Raw genomic sequence first — 14,270 nt, forward strand, 5'->3', positions numbered from 1 at the left:
AACACGAGTCAAACATCGACCAACAGGACCGTGAGTGACCCCCGTCAGGATGATTATTAAACCTGACCAACAATGTCACACACACACACACACACACACATACACACATTATACAGTTGGTTTAATATCAGAATGATAAATCTCAAGGGCCGATTCAATGTGAAACAATCACAGATTTCATTAAATGGTTATTATTTAGTGGAGATGTTGTACCAAAGACTATACATTTTACTTGGCAACACAGTTCTGTTATTATGATTGGGGAAAAGTGCGGTCAGCATAGTCTAGCGAAGGAGAAGTATTAAGGGCCAATCATCAATCGCTAAATACTCCGTAATGTGACGTATTTGCCCATCTTTAGGCAAGCGTAGTTGCTGAAACAACTTGAAAATGTGCTTTAGCGTAATATGCAGCTTAAGAATTAAACGTAACGGTATAATTAATGTCAGGTTTAATTGTTGATCTGATTACTGTTGTTTTATTGTGACCTTAGCAGGTGAATTTAAAGATATTTATTTCCCCCCATTCAAATAGATAAGACTTTGTCTTGTATGACTGAAATAGCCGCCCGGGGGCGCTGCAAATACGGATGTCGAGTGGCTTGACTTATTTTAAGAACTTTAGCTATATAAAGTTACAATACCACTCCCTAGTGGAAATATTTAGGAACTGTATGATTTTGTTTTGCGTAAATACAGTTTACTCCCCCCAAATTTTGCAGTGTACACGGCTATGGCTATTACATTTCTAAGTTCTCTGAAACAAACATCATTGTTCCAAATTGTATAACCTACGAAGTGTCAAATAATATCCCGGGGTACTTAAAAAGCTGAGATTCATATCGACTTTTTAATTTCCTTTATGTAAACGCAGACATTAAATACTATCTGCATGGGTTTTCTTCAACTTCTATTTCTAATTAAACATGTACAGATTTGATTAACTCAAAAAATGCCGTGACCCGGATTCGAACCGGGGTTGCTGCGGCCACAACGCAGAGTACTAACCACTATACGATCACGGCGAGCCATCTGGAGGACGGGTTTAAGCGTCGTAATTCCGAGAGTTGATCATGAAACATGAATCAGGTAGTAAGGTTCTGTCGCATGTTATTTTTCTCTACTGCTTCATTACAATATGCATATTTCTATTTAAAAAAAGTATTATTTTTTTATTAATTAAAATCAAGTGCCAAGCATAGGAGAGTAAAAAGTGTTCAAATTACAAAACAAAACACACAGACTTCACATTTGTAAATAGAATATAAAATAATATAAACTATTTTTTCATTTAATTTTAAATTACTTCAATGTCAGCTGACATAGAAGTTATGCAATAAAATCGTGTTCATGGTATATAGATTTAACCACGATAATGATATTAAAATAGTAAAGTATTAAATAAACAGTTGAGAGTTTTAAGATGACATTTTTAAACTTTATTAGTTCGTTTATTTTAACAATTGATAAAACGACTGACAGCTGGAATCGTGTTTTCTTTAAATACTCCCCAGTAAAGCTGTGGGTGTGGCCTGTTTCGTAATGTCAGACGTAGGTAAGGCGTGACTAAGCAATTCCAACTACTTTAGGAAAACAGAAAGGTACACAAAAGTTTTTCTTAGATACTAACATTGTATTTGTATGTATATATTGTGAAGTTAATCGAAAATTATATCGAATGTAAATTAACGAAATGTAACTAAAAGTATATTTGTCATATTCTGAAATTGATTGGTCGTGTCTGCAGAAATCATGGCGCCCTGACGTCTTCATGAGAGTTTTGTTATCCAGCAATGAAGTATGATGAAATGTGTTAACCGGCAAGCACTTACAGAGATATATCCTACGGTTTTATGAATTTTCCCTCAGTTTTTCTTCGAAGTATTAGGTAAGTATTTAACGTGTGCTTTTGAATAAGTGTATCGTTGTGCTTTGTTTGCTGTGCGGGCGGCTCGGTACGCTCGCGCCGGGCTCGTGTGCTGTTCACGCGCGTTTAGCTAGCTTCATCGCGGGACGCTTTCGACACTCGATAATAAATCGTCTTTCTTATTTTTTAAATTTGGGCGTCGTTTGGGTTTATGGAGCTAAAAATATAACAGTAAGTCGATGTAACAAACACAAAGACGCTGAAAGACGGCCGCTTTTAATTGGACCAAACCAACACTAATCCAAATGCGCTGCAATTAACTAATGGACTGTTGTACTAACCGTGAACTTAATATGAACCTGAACTTAAGCTTGAAGCGTTACATGTACACAAAATAATGGACGGAACCTATACTAAATCACTAAACTATACAAGCTAATTCATATTTTCAACTAAATATATATACCTAACAGCTGTTTGCTTTAGTTATGCGTGTGTGTGTGTGTGTGTGTGTGTGTGTTATAAGTCAAATCTCATGTTAATCTGTATATTTGTTATATATTTTCAGAGGTGTCTCGACAGTGACCGTCAGAATGAGTGATACAGCTGTGGAGAGGGTTGTGAGTAACATTATTCGCTCTCCAGAAGACAAGCGAGAATATCGAGGACTCGAGTTCACAAATGGCCTGAAAGCTGTTTTGATCAGTGACCCCACCACTGACAAATCATCCGCTGCACTGGACGTCCACATAGGTATAAAGGAAAATTTGAGTCTGTCTTCATCATGAGTTGTAATTTATGCTTCTCCCCATTCCAGAATGTAGGCTTCATATATCAGTGCACTAAAGTTATTGCTCAATGAAATGTTTGCTATTTATTACTAACCTGAAGGACATCTAAGCCTCCATTATCGGCCATCAAGAAACACATTTAACAGAATTGATCGGCCTGTTTTAGTTTGTCTGTCTGTCTATCAATCACCTCCCGCGCTTCCTACCTTCCATAAACGGCCTTGGCGGTTACCCTTGTCCCAATTTAACGTCTGTGTGTTGCGCACACTAAAAAAAGCCCATGAGAGTTTTAAATAATTTAGTTTTTGAATTACCCTATAAACGTCTCATTCTGCTTTCAAGAAAAACAAGAATAAACTTGCTCAAGCAAGCAGTTTATTTAAGATTTGAATTAAGCTACTGCCGGCGAGACACCCATTTAGTCAACACAGATTAGTAGGTATAGTTACCCGATGCCACAAACGACTAAGGCTATGTCCACACGAAGCCGGTGCATTCCCTATCCGATCATTTTTTTTTTTTTGCTCTAAAAAAAAAAATCCGTAAACAAGAAACCACTGAAAGCGGTGTAGTATATATGCCGGACCAGTATGGGGCGCTGTAATTCTGCCACAAGATATACACTATACACGGAGAAGAAGACTTTGAGCATGCGCATAACCAACGTATGGTGTTGTCCATTATCGCTTGTTGGTCACCACAATTGCATAGAAGCAATAGATTTTGCTGTAATAAAGCTAGTAGGCTTTAGTAGCTTCTGTAGCACGAACACAATCACATAGTTCGCCGTTATTGTTGTTGCTGTTACGTGTGACGCTTCCGACACGTGATGTGATGACGTTTTTGCTTCACAAAATATACGGATTGGCTGTACAGACGAAACCGCAAGGGTGTCGGTTTCAGATTTATCCACTTTAGGACCCGGTTTCAAAAAATAGAGGATTCAGTCTCCTAAAACGCCGGATCCATGTGGATGAAACGCCAATACGATAACAAATTTATACGTGTACAGTGATACGCGTCTCCGTGTGGACAGCCCCTAAATCAATTTATAATATAACTGTAAGCAGTCATTGTCCACGTAAAATTGTCTTGATGGCAGGGCTGTCAAAAGATTAATCGCGATTAATCGCATACAAAATTCAAAAAAGTTTGTGTTTGCATAATATATTTGTGTGTGTTTATCATGTGTGTATATATACATAGTTTTTTTAAATGTATATAAATACATGTATATGTTTCTTAAATGCATGTGTGTGTGTGTTTTTTATATATACAAAATAATTATACATATATTATGCAAAAACAAACTTTTATTTTGTATGCGATTAATCGCGATTAATCTTTTGAGGGCCCTACTTGATGTACCATCTCTGTGTTGAAATGGTTGATGGTACGGATGTGTTTGTCAGGGGGAAAGCTAATGTTTCGTCATTATCTTTATTACACACTTTAAAAAAAGATTTGCAAACATGAACACAATAACCAAATGAGGTCTGTTGTGTTCCCTTCCTCCATCTGGCTTTGTTTGTCAATGTACACAACTCTGATTTTTTTTAAATCCAATCTTTAGGCTTGAATGTCCACGCTGTCATTTTTATTTTGCAGTGAAACAGGATCCGTTTGTTTAGACGCTATAGTAAATATTTACTGTATTTACATCAGCTGCCATCCTAATGCAGGTTGTCAGTAAGAGATGTTGAACATACAGCTCTTGCACAAATAAATGCTCTTTTTTTTTTTACAACATTTTATTAAGTCTTACAATAGGCTACACGTGTCAAAACAGTTGTGCCTTCGAAGCGCCTTACATACACATCGGTCCAGCAGCACGTTACTTATATTTTAATTGCACAATAATTGTTTTACCACGATTATTTTGTTTTTGTAGTTGTTTGAATCAAACATTGAAAACGATTAATTGCACAGCCTTATCGAACATTGCAATGTCCTGCAAGTTAGTGCATACTTTAATTCCCTTTTAATACCGTGCAGCCATTATTTCTAATACAATAGCATACCGTCATACTGACCTTTGTGTAAATATAAGGATTTGATAAGCGTCTTGTATATGTCTAAACCTGTACTATCAGACAACTCGGCGTGCAAGTTTGTCAAGTTATTTGTCTCTTTTTTTTTTTCTGTGTGTGTGCAAAAGCAAGCAGCATTTTTATTGATCTTCTTTTTGTCCTGCAGGTTCCCTGTCAGATCCTGAAAACATTTCAGGTTTAGCTCACTTTTGCGAGCACATGCTGTTTCTAGGCACAGAAAAGTACCCCAAAGAGAACGAGTACAGCCAATTCCTCAGCGAACATGCTGGCAGTTCCAACGCCTTCACCAGCGGAGAACACACAAATTACTACTTTGATGTTTCCCATGAGCACCTGCAAGGTGCATTGGACAGGTAAATAATCCAAAAAAAATGTTTGAATTATTAAACGGTCATCTGCAATGCCGACCTGTTTTACTTGCTGAGAAACAATGAGAGCCCTATATTTGAACTTACCAAAGGGCGGCCGTCTTCGGTCCTTCAGGTGTCACGCTGTCTTTTGGTGTGGAGTTACACGTCTAGGAGGAATCAAGTTGCTCTGTTTTAGGATACAAGAGCGTTACCCCATACGCTAAATGCTAATGTGGACCAGAACACCACCTGCTCATTGAAACTTTCATGATTAATCTAAACAACTTGACTCTTTATTGTAATAAAAAAATATTGCTAGCTTTTAAAAGGAAGTCTGACTGGAGTGCTGCTTGCACAATAGCACAAATGTGTGAAATTGAAGAGAATGCAATAGCATGCTAAATAATGCTATATTCTATATTATTTATTTTTCTATGATCAATTTAAATGCTTTTCAAATATATTTTTAAAAATTATATAACCAACATGTTTCATATTTCAGGGATCACAACAACTTTTGAAAGTGAACAGCCATGTTTCACTGTTGCATAAAACAAATCAGCCATTTTTAAAAATGTAAACAAACAAACAAAAATATAAATAATGAATATCACCACTATCATGCACAGTTGCACACGCAGGCATATCCCAACTAACATCCGCATGCCAGATACTATATTATCTGCATAGACCTAAAACTTTGACCGGACACTACTTTTTGAAGTATTAAAATTAAATTGCTCATTCTACGCAAATCAACCTTAATACAGCACATGTGCATATCATGATATGCAAATGTTTCATGCCGCGGTATGCACACGTGCGGTATTGCGGTATGAATGCACTGGAATGGGTGTTAAAAAAGTAGGTGGTTAAGCCCATTCACATTATAGCGATAACTATTAGGGATGGATGTTGGCAAGGGCCTCGCGGTACGATACTTATCGCAATACATGGGTCATAATACAGTGTTTCACGATCATATACAATATGTTGCATGTTGCAATACATTTCAATGCTTTTTCTTATTTTTTATCAAAAATTATCAAAAAAAAATAGAGCTGATTTTTTTTCTTTTTTTTAAAGCCAAAGTGTGTCCACACGAAAGCTGCAGGTGTTTTTAAAATTTTCTGCCATTTTTTCACTCCCGCTAACTTCTGAGACATTGGCCGTATATGACAGACAACTGGACAGCGACAACTACAGCAATGGCGGAAGAATTTAGGTTTTTTATATCGGTAGTAGAGATTGAATATCGATACACTATGGTGTATCACTAAAAATCAAAATAGTTAGCTGTATCGATATATTTTTTTTTCCCCGCAACCCTAATAACTATTAGCGTCCCCACCACCAAACGATAACTTTATTCTAATTCGCTCGCGGGGCAAAGTTCTCGCGCAAATCATTTACCTTCAATGGCATTAACAAATATTGCATATTTCCTTTTATTTTTATTTACCTTTAATTTTATGTTATAGACCTCAGCAATGAGCTTCTCCGCAGTGTCATCTGTCTTTTTAAATGCACATGCACTTGAAGTTGAAATGGATTTGATTGGCTGTTAATGGTTTATTTAAAATTAGTCAGAAAAAAATGCTCAGAAACCGATCCCAACAATGTTGTCCATTATATCTTCATCGTTTTGGGTGCGGTGTGAACTTCGTGTTTCTCTTTAATATAGAACTATTTTTAAAAACATCTTTTTTATAGTTACCGTTATAATGTGAACAGCCCTTAAGTCTAAAATCAAATAAGAATAGTGCAGTTTGTATTTCTAATCTAAACCCCACCTCTAAAGCTCTCATTGGTCAACAGATACCTACTCCCAATGATTGACGTCACAAACCTTTGCGTTATTCCTATACACTGTATTCGGCCTTGTTAAGTGTATAGTGTTGCACGGTTCCCCTTAAAATCAACAGATCCAGAAGGTTTTATTAATTTTTTTTATATGGTGTTATTCTTTTGTCACGTTAGCCACAACATGTTTTTTTTTATTTATTTTTTCCTTTGTTGCAATAGGATTTTAACGGTAGGATGTTGTCTATAAATTTGCAACTAAGGTAAAACATTTTTTAATATTGGCCAAAACCAAATTTGGCCTTATTTGATAATTCAGTGCTAGTTTTTGTACTGGTTGGCCTTCCGTTGTTCTGAATGCATTCTTTAGCACTATTAACTCCATCTTCGTTTGCATGGCAGTTAAGCTTGGACAAAAGCGTATATGCTAATTTGAATATATAAAATCGAAAACTTAAACATGCAAATCATTCCACAGCTGTAGGTTCAAGCAACGTCTGGTCTCCCACTAGACAATGTTTTTAAACCACACATTTGAATATTGTTAAAGACCTTTCACCCTTGTGCTTCATATGTTGTTTGAATTTCTCCTCGCAGGTTTGCTCAGTTCTTTCTCTGTCCTCTGTTTGACGAGAGCTGTAAGGACAGAGAGGTGAACGCAGTGGACTCTGAACACGAGAAGAACGTCATGAATGACGCCTGGCGGCTGTTTCAGCTGGAGAAAGCTACTGGGAACCCCAATCACCCCTTTAGTAAATTTGGCACTGGTATGATAAGGTTTACACCTGTTCTTGTCATAATATCCTCTTTATAGATTTTAGTTAGTTTATGTCTTCTCTCTATTTATTTGATCGATAAAAGTCTCTCTACTTTATCTTGTAGCACAGCCCTTCACAGAGGATAATGTCTAGATTGATTTACCTTAATCTACCTTGAGATTTATCGGTGCCCAGAATAGCCAGATGGTGGCGGCCTGGAGTTATATAAGGCTTGTTTTCTCAGTAAATCAGATGTTTATTCAGTTAGAGTATTGAATGGTACCTAATGCATCTGTGTTCATTGGTGCTCAAACCACACCCCTTTTGAAAGCTTAAAAGGATAGTTCACCCAAAAATATTTTGTACTTTACGGTACATTCACATGGGGCGAAAACGTTAACGCTTGACAGAAGGCTTGTCTGAAGCGTGGCCAACAGCCAATCACAGTGGCCTCAATACATGCTTCAGTCTTCCATAAACGTAATTGGCTGGCTCAGCCTAGGCGATCTGGGGCCGGATTCACAAAACATTCTTAAGAAGAAAAATCTTCTTAACTGCCATTTTTATCTTAAATTCAAGCTTAAGAAAAAAGTTAAGAATATTTTGTATTCTCAAAAAAGCTTCTTAAGAAAGTTCTTATTTTTTTCCTTAAGTATGTTCTTAAGAAAAAAATTAAGAAGAATTCCAATTCTCGAAAAATAAACTGTCTTAAATAACATCTTAAAGTTAGGATAACCTTACAGTAGTCTTAAATCTCAAAATGAAAGATGTTTTATGTTTTAAGTTAATGTGATTGTTTTAAATGTGACATTGTATTTTGTAGTCTGAAATGGCAATTTAATCAGTTTACTTCACATAGATTGGTTTAAAGAGGAATTCCACATTCATATAATGAAGTTTAATGGCTTACTCAGTAATATGTCATGAAACACAAATAAGTATTAGTGTTATTAATATTACTAAACATTTAACTTCCTCCGTAATAGCCTACATTCATTGTAAAATTACTTAACAGCTAAAAGTTGCTCTAAGCGGGAGGCGAACCGGTTATCGCTCCGTCATGTGAGTCGAGGGCTCCGAAACCGCGGACATGCTTCACCCTCCGCGTCCATCTTTTGACGCGTGAACGCGTGTCGCGGGAGACGAAGCCGTGAGCACGGAGAGTGAAGCACGCACAACCAGAGCGCTCGACCCGCATGACGGACCGAATGGGACATTATGGAATTATATTTACGCACCGCATCACCTTAATACTAGCTGACCTCTGTTACAACAGCGAATAACATCCTGTAGTAGTCTTAATGCATCACTCGTTTGTATTGCGTTAATGATCGCAGGGTAGTCAAAAGATTAATGGATAAGTGTATTGTTACCTCATTAGCAGGGTATCTTAATTCATTTAAAAGCTTGTCATTTTATTCTTAAGACACAATTTTAAGATATTCTTAAGAAAAAAATTGAGAACTTCTTAAGAAATGTTTGAGAATTGCACTTAGGAACATTCTTACGCACTTCTTATAATTTATCTTAAGAACTTTCTTATTTTTTGTCTTAAGAATGTTTTCGTGAATCCGGCCCCAGATTGGCTGATGCACACGTTGCCGCTTGAAAAGTTGATATATATTCAAATTCTACCGCGAGCAACGGCAGTGACGTGACGCCGACGGATCAACAATTCAGTTCGGCAACTCATGACGTCACCCATTGAAAGTGAATGGGAAGCGTTAACACTTATTCCCCGTGTGATTTTATCGTCACTGTTTATTATTTTTTTGTCCTTGACTGTAATTTACTCACTCCTCAATTTGTTACAAATATGTATTAATTTCTTTGTTCTGCTGAACACATGTGTAATCAAGTAGGAGCACCATTGACTTCCATAGTAGGGAAAAAAAATACTATGGAAGTCAATGTTGCTTAAAAACTGTTTGGTTACAAACATTGCTCAAAATATCTTTGTGTTCATCAGAATAAATAAATTTATACTTTAAGTTTGTAACAACTTGACGGTAAGTAAATGATAACACAATTTTTATTTTTGAGTGAACTATCCCTTTAAGTATTGTTGAAGCCCCATCAAAACAAAATGGCTTTCTGTGGTTTATTGACCACATGTGTTACTGTGGGTTCACACCAGTTGCGTTTGAGGCGTCAACTTCACGTCTACCGCGTCTAGTTTGACGCTTGAACAGTTTGAGTTTACTCGCGTCATTTGCACGTGAAATTCTAGTCACTGAGACATTCACACGGAATTCGCGTCATGGAATTGCTTCTGCGACTCTGCTCGCTTCCTGTAATCACGTCACTACTAGAGCAAGCTCCTGATTGGTTAACGCGGCGCATTTTTACACCGAAGTTCAAGTTTTTCAACTCGCCCTAGACGTGCGAATGAGGCGGAATCGTGACTGTTGCGCTAAACGATGCGAGTCTTCACATTGACTTAAAATTGAAATCACTCGGGTTTGACGCCTCTACCGCAGCTGGTGTGAACGCAGCATTAGGTTTGTCTGTGCTTATAAGTTGTTAAACATCTATCGTACATACATTTTAAGCACTAATGACTGTAAATTAAATGTCTTTTCAGGCAATAAGTTAACCCTTGAGACAAGGCCGTCTCAACAGGGCATTGACATCCGTGAGGAACTACTCAAGTTTCACTCCACCTATTACTCATCCAACCTGATGGGACTGTGTGTGCTGGGCAGAGGTCAGTCAGCAGTCATGAATACAGCTGTGAAAACTACATTACCTTTGATGTAGTTGTATCATATGTCAGATAATCCATGAAGATGGTCAATGTGCAATTTTACTCTGGACAGTCTTGGAGAAATTTCCTTGTCTTGCATACAATTCTGTGCTTGGTGTTGAAACATTAAAAAATATTAAAATTGTAACACTACTACACCATAAATGCCAAATAGTAGTAATGCTAATGGTTTGTGAGACCTTCACAACACATGTTAGATTTTTTATTTCCCTCTTAGTGTGAGATTGAATGTCTTATGAGTGCTGTCTTGTTCTCTGTTGTGTTTATTTAATTTAAAGTTTAAATATGTGTTTGACACACCTTTGCCAGAAACGCTGGATGACCTGACGTCTATGGTTGTGCAGCTTTTTGGAGAGGTAGAAAACAAGATCGTGCCTGTCCCAGAATTCCCCACACACCCTTTTCAGGAAGAACATTTGAGGGTGAGCTCTTGACCCCTACACCCTTAAACACTCACATCCTAACCCTACTTTTGTTATCCTACACCCTAAAAACCTCTCTTTACACCTTGCACCCGTTTTTGGAGAAATCAATATGTCTTGGAATACTCCAGTAAATACATGGGTAATATGTGTGGGATTTATCCTGGGATCATTTTGGTTCATTTACACTGCCAGTGATTTTCCGCAATTCAAACTTGTTCTGGTATTAGGGTGCGACTTATGTAATTGACCTATGGCTAAGCCGTGCCCCAATACACTTGGACATTCTCTGCTTACACGTCCATTGAATTGCATTGCAGTTAGTCAGTTTTCATTCATTTTTATGTTTTTCTTGTCATTTTAAATGGATAGTTCGGCCAAAAATGATATTAAACCCATGATTTACTCACCCCCAAGCTGTCCGAGTTGCATATGTCCATTGTTTTTCAGACAAACACATTTTCAGATATTTTAGAAAATGTTTTAGATCTTTCAGTTAATTAAATGTAGAAAAAGTAAAAGTTACGGGGTCCACGACCTTCAAGTCCAAAAAATGTGCGTCCATCCTTCGCAAAATAAATCCAAACGTCTCCAGTATGATAAATAAAGGTCTTCTGAGGGTAATCCGTGCTGTGTTGTTGTAGAAATATCTATATTTAAAACTTTATTAACGAAAATAACTACCTTCTGGTAGCACCGCCATCTTAGACTCCTCTGTATTCAGGAGAGAGTATTAGCGTAGTGTACGCACTTTTCTTAGTGACGTATGACAAATTCGGAGGGTGGGGGCACAGAGCAGCAGCAGAGTAACCTCCGTAAGCTGCGTAAAGCTTTGATCTTGAATGCGGACGCGACTAAGATGGCTGCGCTACCGGAAGGTAGTTATTTTCGTTAATAAAGTTTTAAATATGGATATTTCTACAACAACACCGTGCGGATTACCCTCAGAAGACCTTTGTTTATCATCCTGGAGACGTTTGGATTTCATTTGAGAAGGATGGATGCACTTTTTTTGGACTTGAAGGTCGTGGACACCGTAACTTCACATTTAAATAACTGAAAGATCTAAAACATTTTCTAAAATATCTGAAAATGTGTTGGTCTGAAAAACGATGGACATATGCAACTCAGACAGCTTGGGGATCAGTGAATCATGGGTTTAATATCATTTTTGGCCGAACTATCCCTTTAAAATAGTCAAACGGTGTGCATGGGGTACATGCAACTCCGACACTAGGTATCCCAAGAGGCTGGGCAACGTTGTGTACTTTTTAACCTTTCCCAAGCCACATTTCAACCAGGATAACGTTAAGTGTCTTCTCTGGATTAAGTTATGCAGTAGACCACAACACCAACTAAACGTGGATAAATTAAACAAGTATGTCTACATCTGTTCTAAGCTAAGTAGACAACGTATTTGAACATTATCTTTAACATCTCTAACGTAACGTTAGCCTAACATTAGAAAGCGTTAGCTTCTAGCTGCGTTGTACATCATGTAATTTAGCTTCATTAACGTATCTGTAAATAACTGAGATAACAAATGTTATTTGTAATAGCAATGTTGTGCTGCTGAATGATTCATGTAAATACTGTAACACCAAACTAACGGAGAGGTACTCTTGGTAAAGATGGTAAAAACGCTTGTCCTAGAAACATATGCAACTTAGACCTGTACATATTTAATTTGATCATGATGGCAACGAGATGCGGTTTATCGTGTTTACACTGTGACCTGTAAATTTTTGGGTGGAGTTGAAGCTTTTCATTGACCTCAACAATAAAATTATTAATATAACCCTCCAATGCGTAGTTAAGGCTCTTTTGGTGACTTTGAGATGAGATATAGTCTTTCTGTCTCCAAAATCATCGATTGCCTCCTGTGAAATGTCTTCTTCTGTGACAGCTGCCATAGCGCCTATCACCGAATGTTGATTGTTTGTATGAGTGAGTGGAGGGGGTGTGGCTTAGCCATAGGTCAATTTTGCACTTGGTGGATTTTTTTACAGTGTCTTAGGTTTGCGTATGACCTGCGATTCCTCTTGAGAAACAATGCGCATGCCTTTTTCTGATTCGATTATAAACTTGTGCTTTTCATACCGCTCCATTAATCTGGCGAACTCTGCTTGATCTCAGCACAGATAGTGAGTTCATTCCAGTTTGCAGACTTTTTTTGAATGTTGATCTGGATTTAAAGTCCTGTGTCAAAGAGTTGCACAATAATAATGTCATTGCGATGACACATGCATCATCTATGACACACCCATAATGGCATTGTTCTGCCTTTTGATACATGGCACATTCTATGGCACATGCTATGTCCCCAGGACGTGTTTGCGTTAATACCGAACTCTAGTAATTTATTGCAATTATCTAGCCTCAACGTTTTGTGTGAAGGGAGTTTAAAAGGGCTCCTGTATTCTCTTTGGTTTGTAATATTTTCCATCCTGTCTATCCACAGCAATTTTATAAAGTCGTGCCTATTAAGGACATAAGAAACCTGTATGTGACCTTCCCCATCCCAGACCTGCAGAAGTACTACAAGTCAAACCCCGGTCATTATTTAGGCCATCTGATTGGACATGAAGGTCCAGGAAGTCTTTTGTCTGAGCTCAAATCTAAAGGTGAGAGAATTGGTCTGTAAAAAACAATCAATCAAAGTTATAAATGATTAAATGTATGATGATCTAGTTATATAATTAATACATGTTCACACATTCGCTCTGTTTCTCTTTAGGATGGGTGAACACGTTGGTCGGAGGTCAGAAAGAAGGAGCCAAAGGGTTCATGTTTTTTATTATTAATGTGGACCTGACAGAAGAGGGACTGTGTAAGGATCTTGAGGATGTGTGTATGTGTTTGCCTGTGTTTTTTTCTGTCTTGAGCTGTTGTTCTTGTATCTCCAGTGCATGTGGACGACATCATTTTTCACATGTTCCAGTATATTCAGAAGCTGCGGACAGAGGGACCTCAGGAATGGGTCTTTCAGGAGTGTAAGGTATGATCAAATGTTAAAATAGCTTTGAAAAGTCTAGTCTCATGTAGACCGACATCTGACGTAGTGGCAAAAGGTTTGGATTTCATTGGAAGAGCAAACATCTTAAACTGGAAGATGGCATCTGATTAGCATGTGAAGCCATTTAGTTTGTGTTATCTTGGTAATGATAGCACACTGTGAAATAAAAACTACCCTGTCTGTTCTTTTACCCGAAAGTTAATATAAAATGAACCAGTCAGATCGGAGCTTTCCAGATTGGAAAAAAAAGTGATTTGATGCATCAGACGGGCAGTAAACATCTTGGTCATTTTAACTTTTTTTGCTATGAATATTTTCATGATAACGGGGATGGAGTTTAATCTCAAACATTCTAGTCAAACTCTGATATGATGTAACCAGAAGACACGTTTGGCTGCATTTACACTTCCTGTTTGAAGTGACTCAATTCTGATTTTTTTTTAAGC

The 14,270-nt window shown here is 37.5% G+C and overlaps 1 protein-coding gene and 1 non-coding gene across 3 annotated transcripts in view; one reads left to right on the forward strand and one right to left on the reverse strand.

The window, feature by feature from the left end:
* Positions 1 to 952: 952 nt before the first annotated feature.
* trnah-gug (transfer RNA histidin (anticodon GUG)) lies at positions 953 to 1,024 on the reverse strand. Its single transcript has one exon. It is a non-coding gene; the product is annotated as a tRNA-His (tRNA).
* Positions 1,025 to 1,528: 504 nt separating this feature from the next.
* Positions 1,529 to 14,270, forward strand: part of ide (insulin-degrading enzyme) — a 34,211-nt gene continuing 21,469 nt past the window's right edge. Inside the window, exons 1-10 of one of the 2 annotated variants that reach the window (XM_065296080.1) lie at positions 1,529 to 1,600; positions 1,747 to 1,887; positions 2,435 to 2,619; positions 4,854 to 5,061; positions 7,459 to 7,628; positions 10,204 to 10,326; positions 10,696 to 10,808; positions 13,270 to 13,432; positions 13,546 to 13,638; positions 13,715 to 13,806. In XM_065296080.1, the coding sequence (XP_065152152.1) occupies positions 1,853 to 1,887; positions 2,435 to 2,619; positions 4,854 to 5,061; positions 7,459 to 7,628; positions 10,204 to 10,326; positions 10,696 to 10,808; positions 13,270 to 13,432; positions 13,546 to 13,638; positions 13,715 to 13,806 (1,182 nt within the window). In that variant the 5' untranslated portion in view covers positions 1,529 to 1,600; positions 1,747 to 1,852. Of the gene's footprint in view, positions 1,601 to 1,631; positions 1,888 to 2,434; positions 2,620 to 4,853; positions 5,062 to 7,458; positions 7,629 to 10,203; positions 10,327 to 10,695; positions 10,809 to 13,269; positions 13,433 to 13,545; positions 13,639 to 13,714; positions 13,807 to 14,270 lie in introns of those variants that run through there. The other variant, XM_065296081.1, reaches the window with a different exon arrangement.

This window comes from Paramisgurnus dabryanus, chromosome 20 (assembly GCF_030506205.2).
Source record: "Paramisgurnus dabryanus chromosome 20, PD_genome_1.1, whole genome shotgun sequence".
Classification (NCBI taxonomy): domain Eukaryota; kingdom Metazoa; phylum Chordata; class Actinopteri; order Cypriniformes; family Cobitidae; genus Paramisgurnus; species Paramisgurnus dabryanus.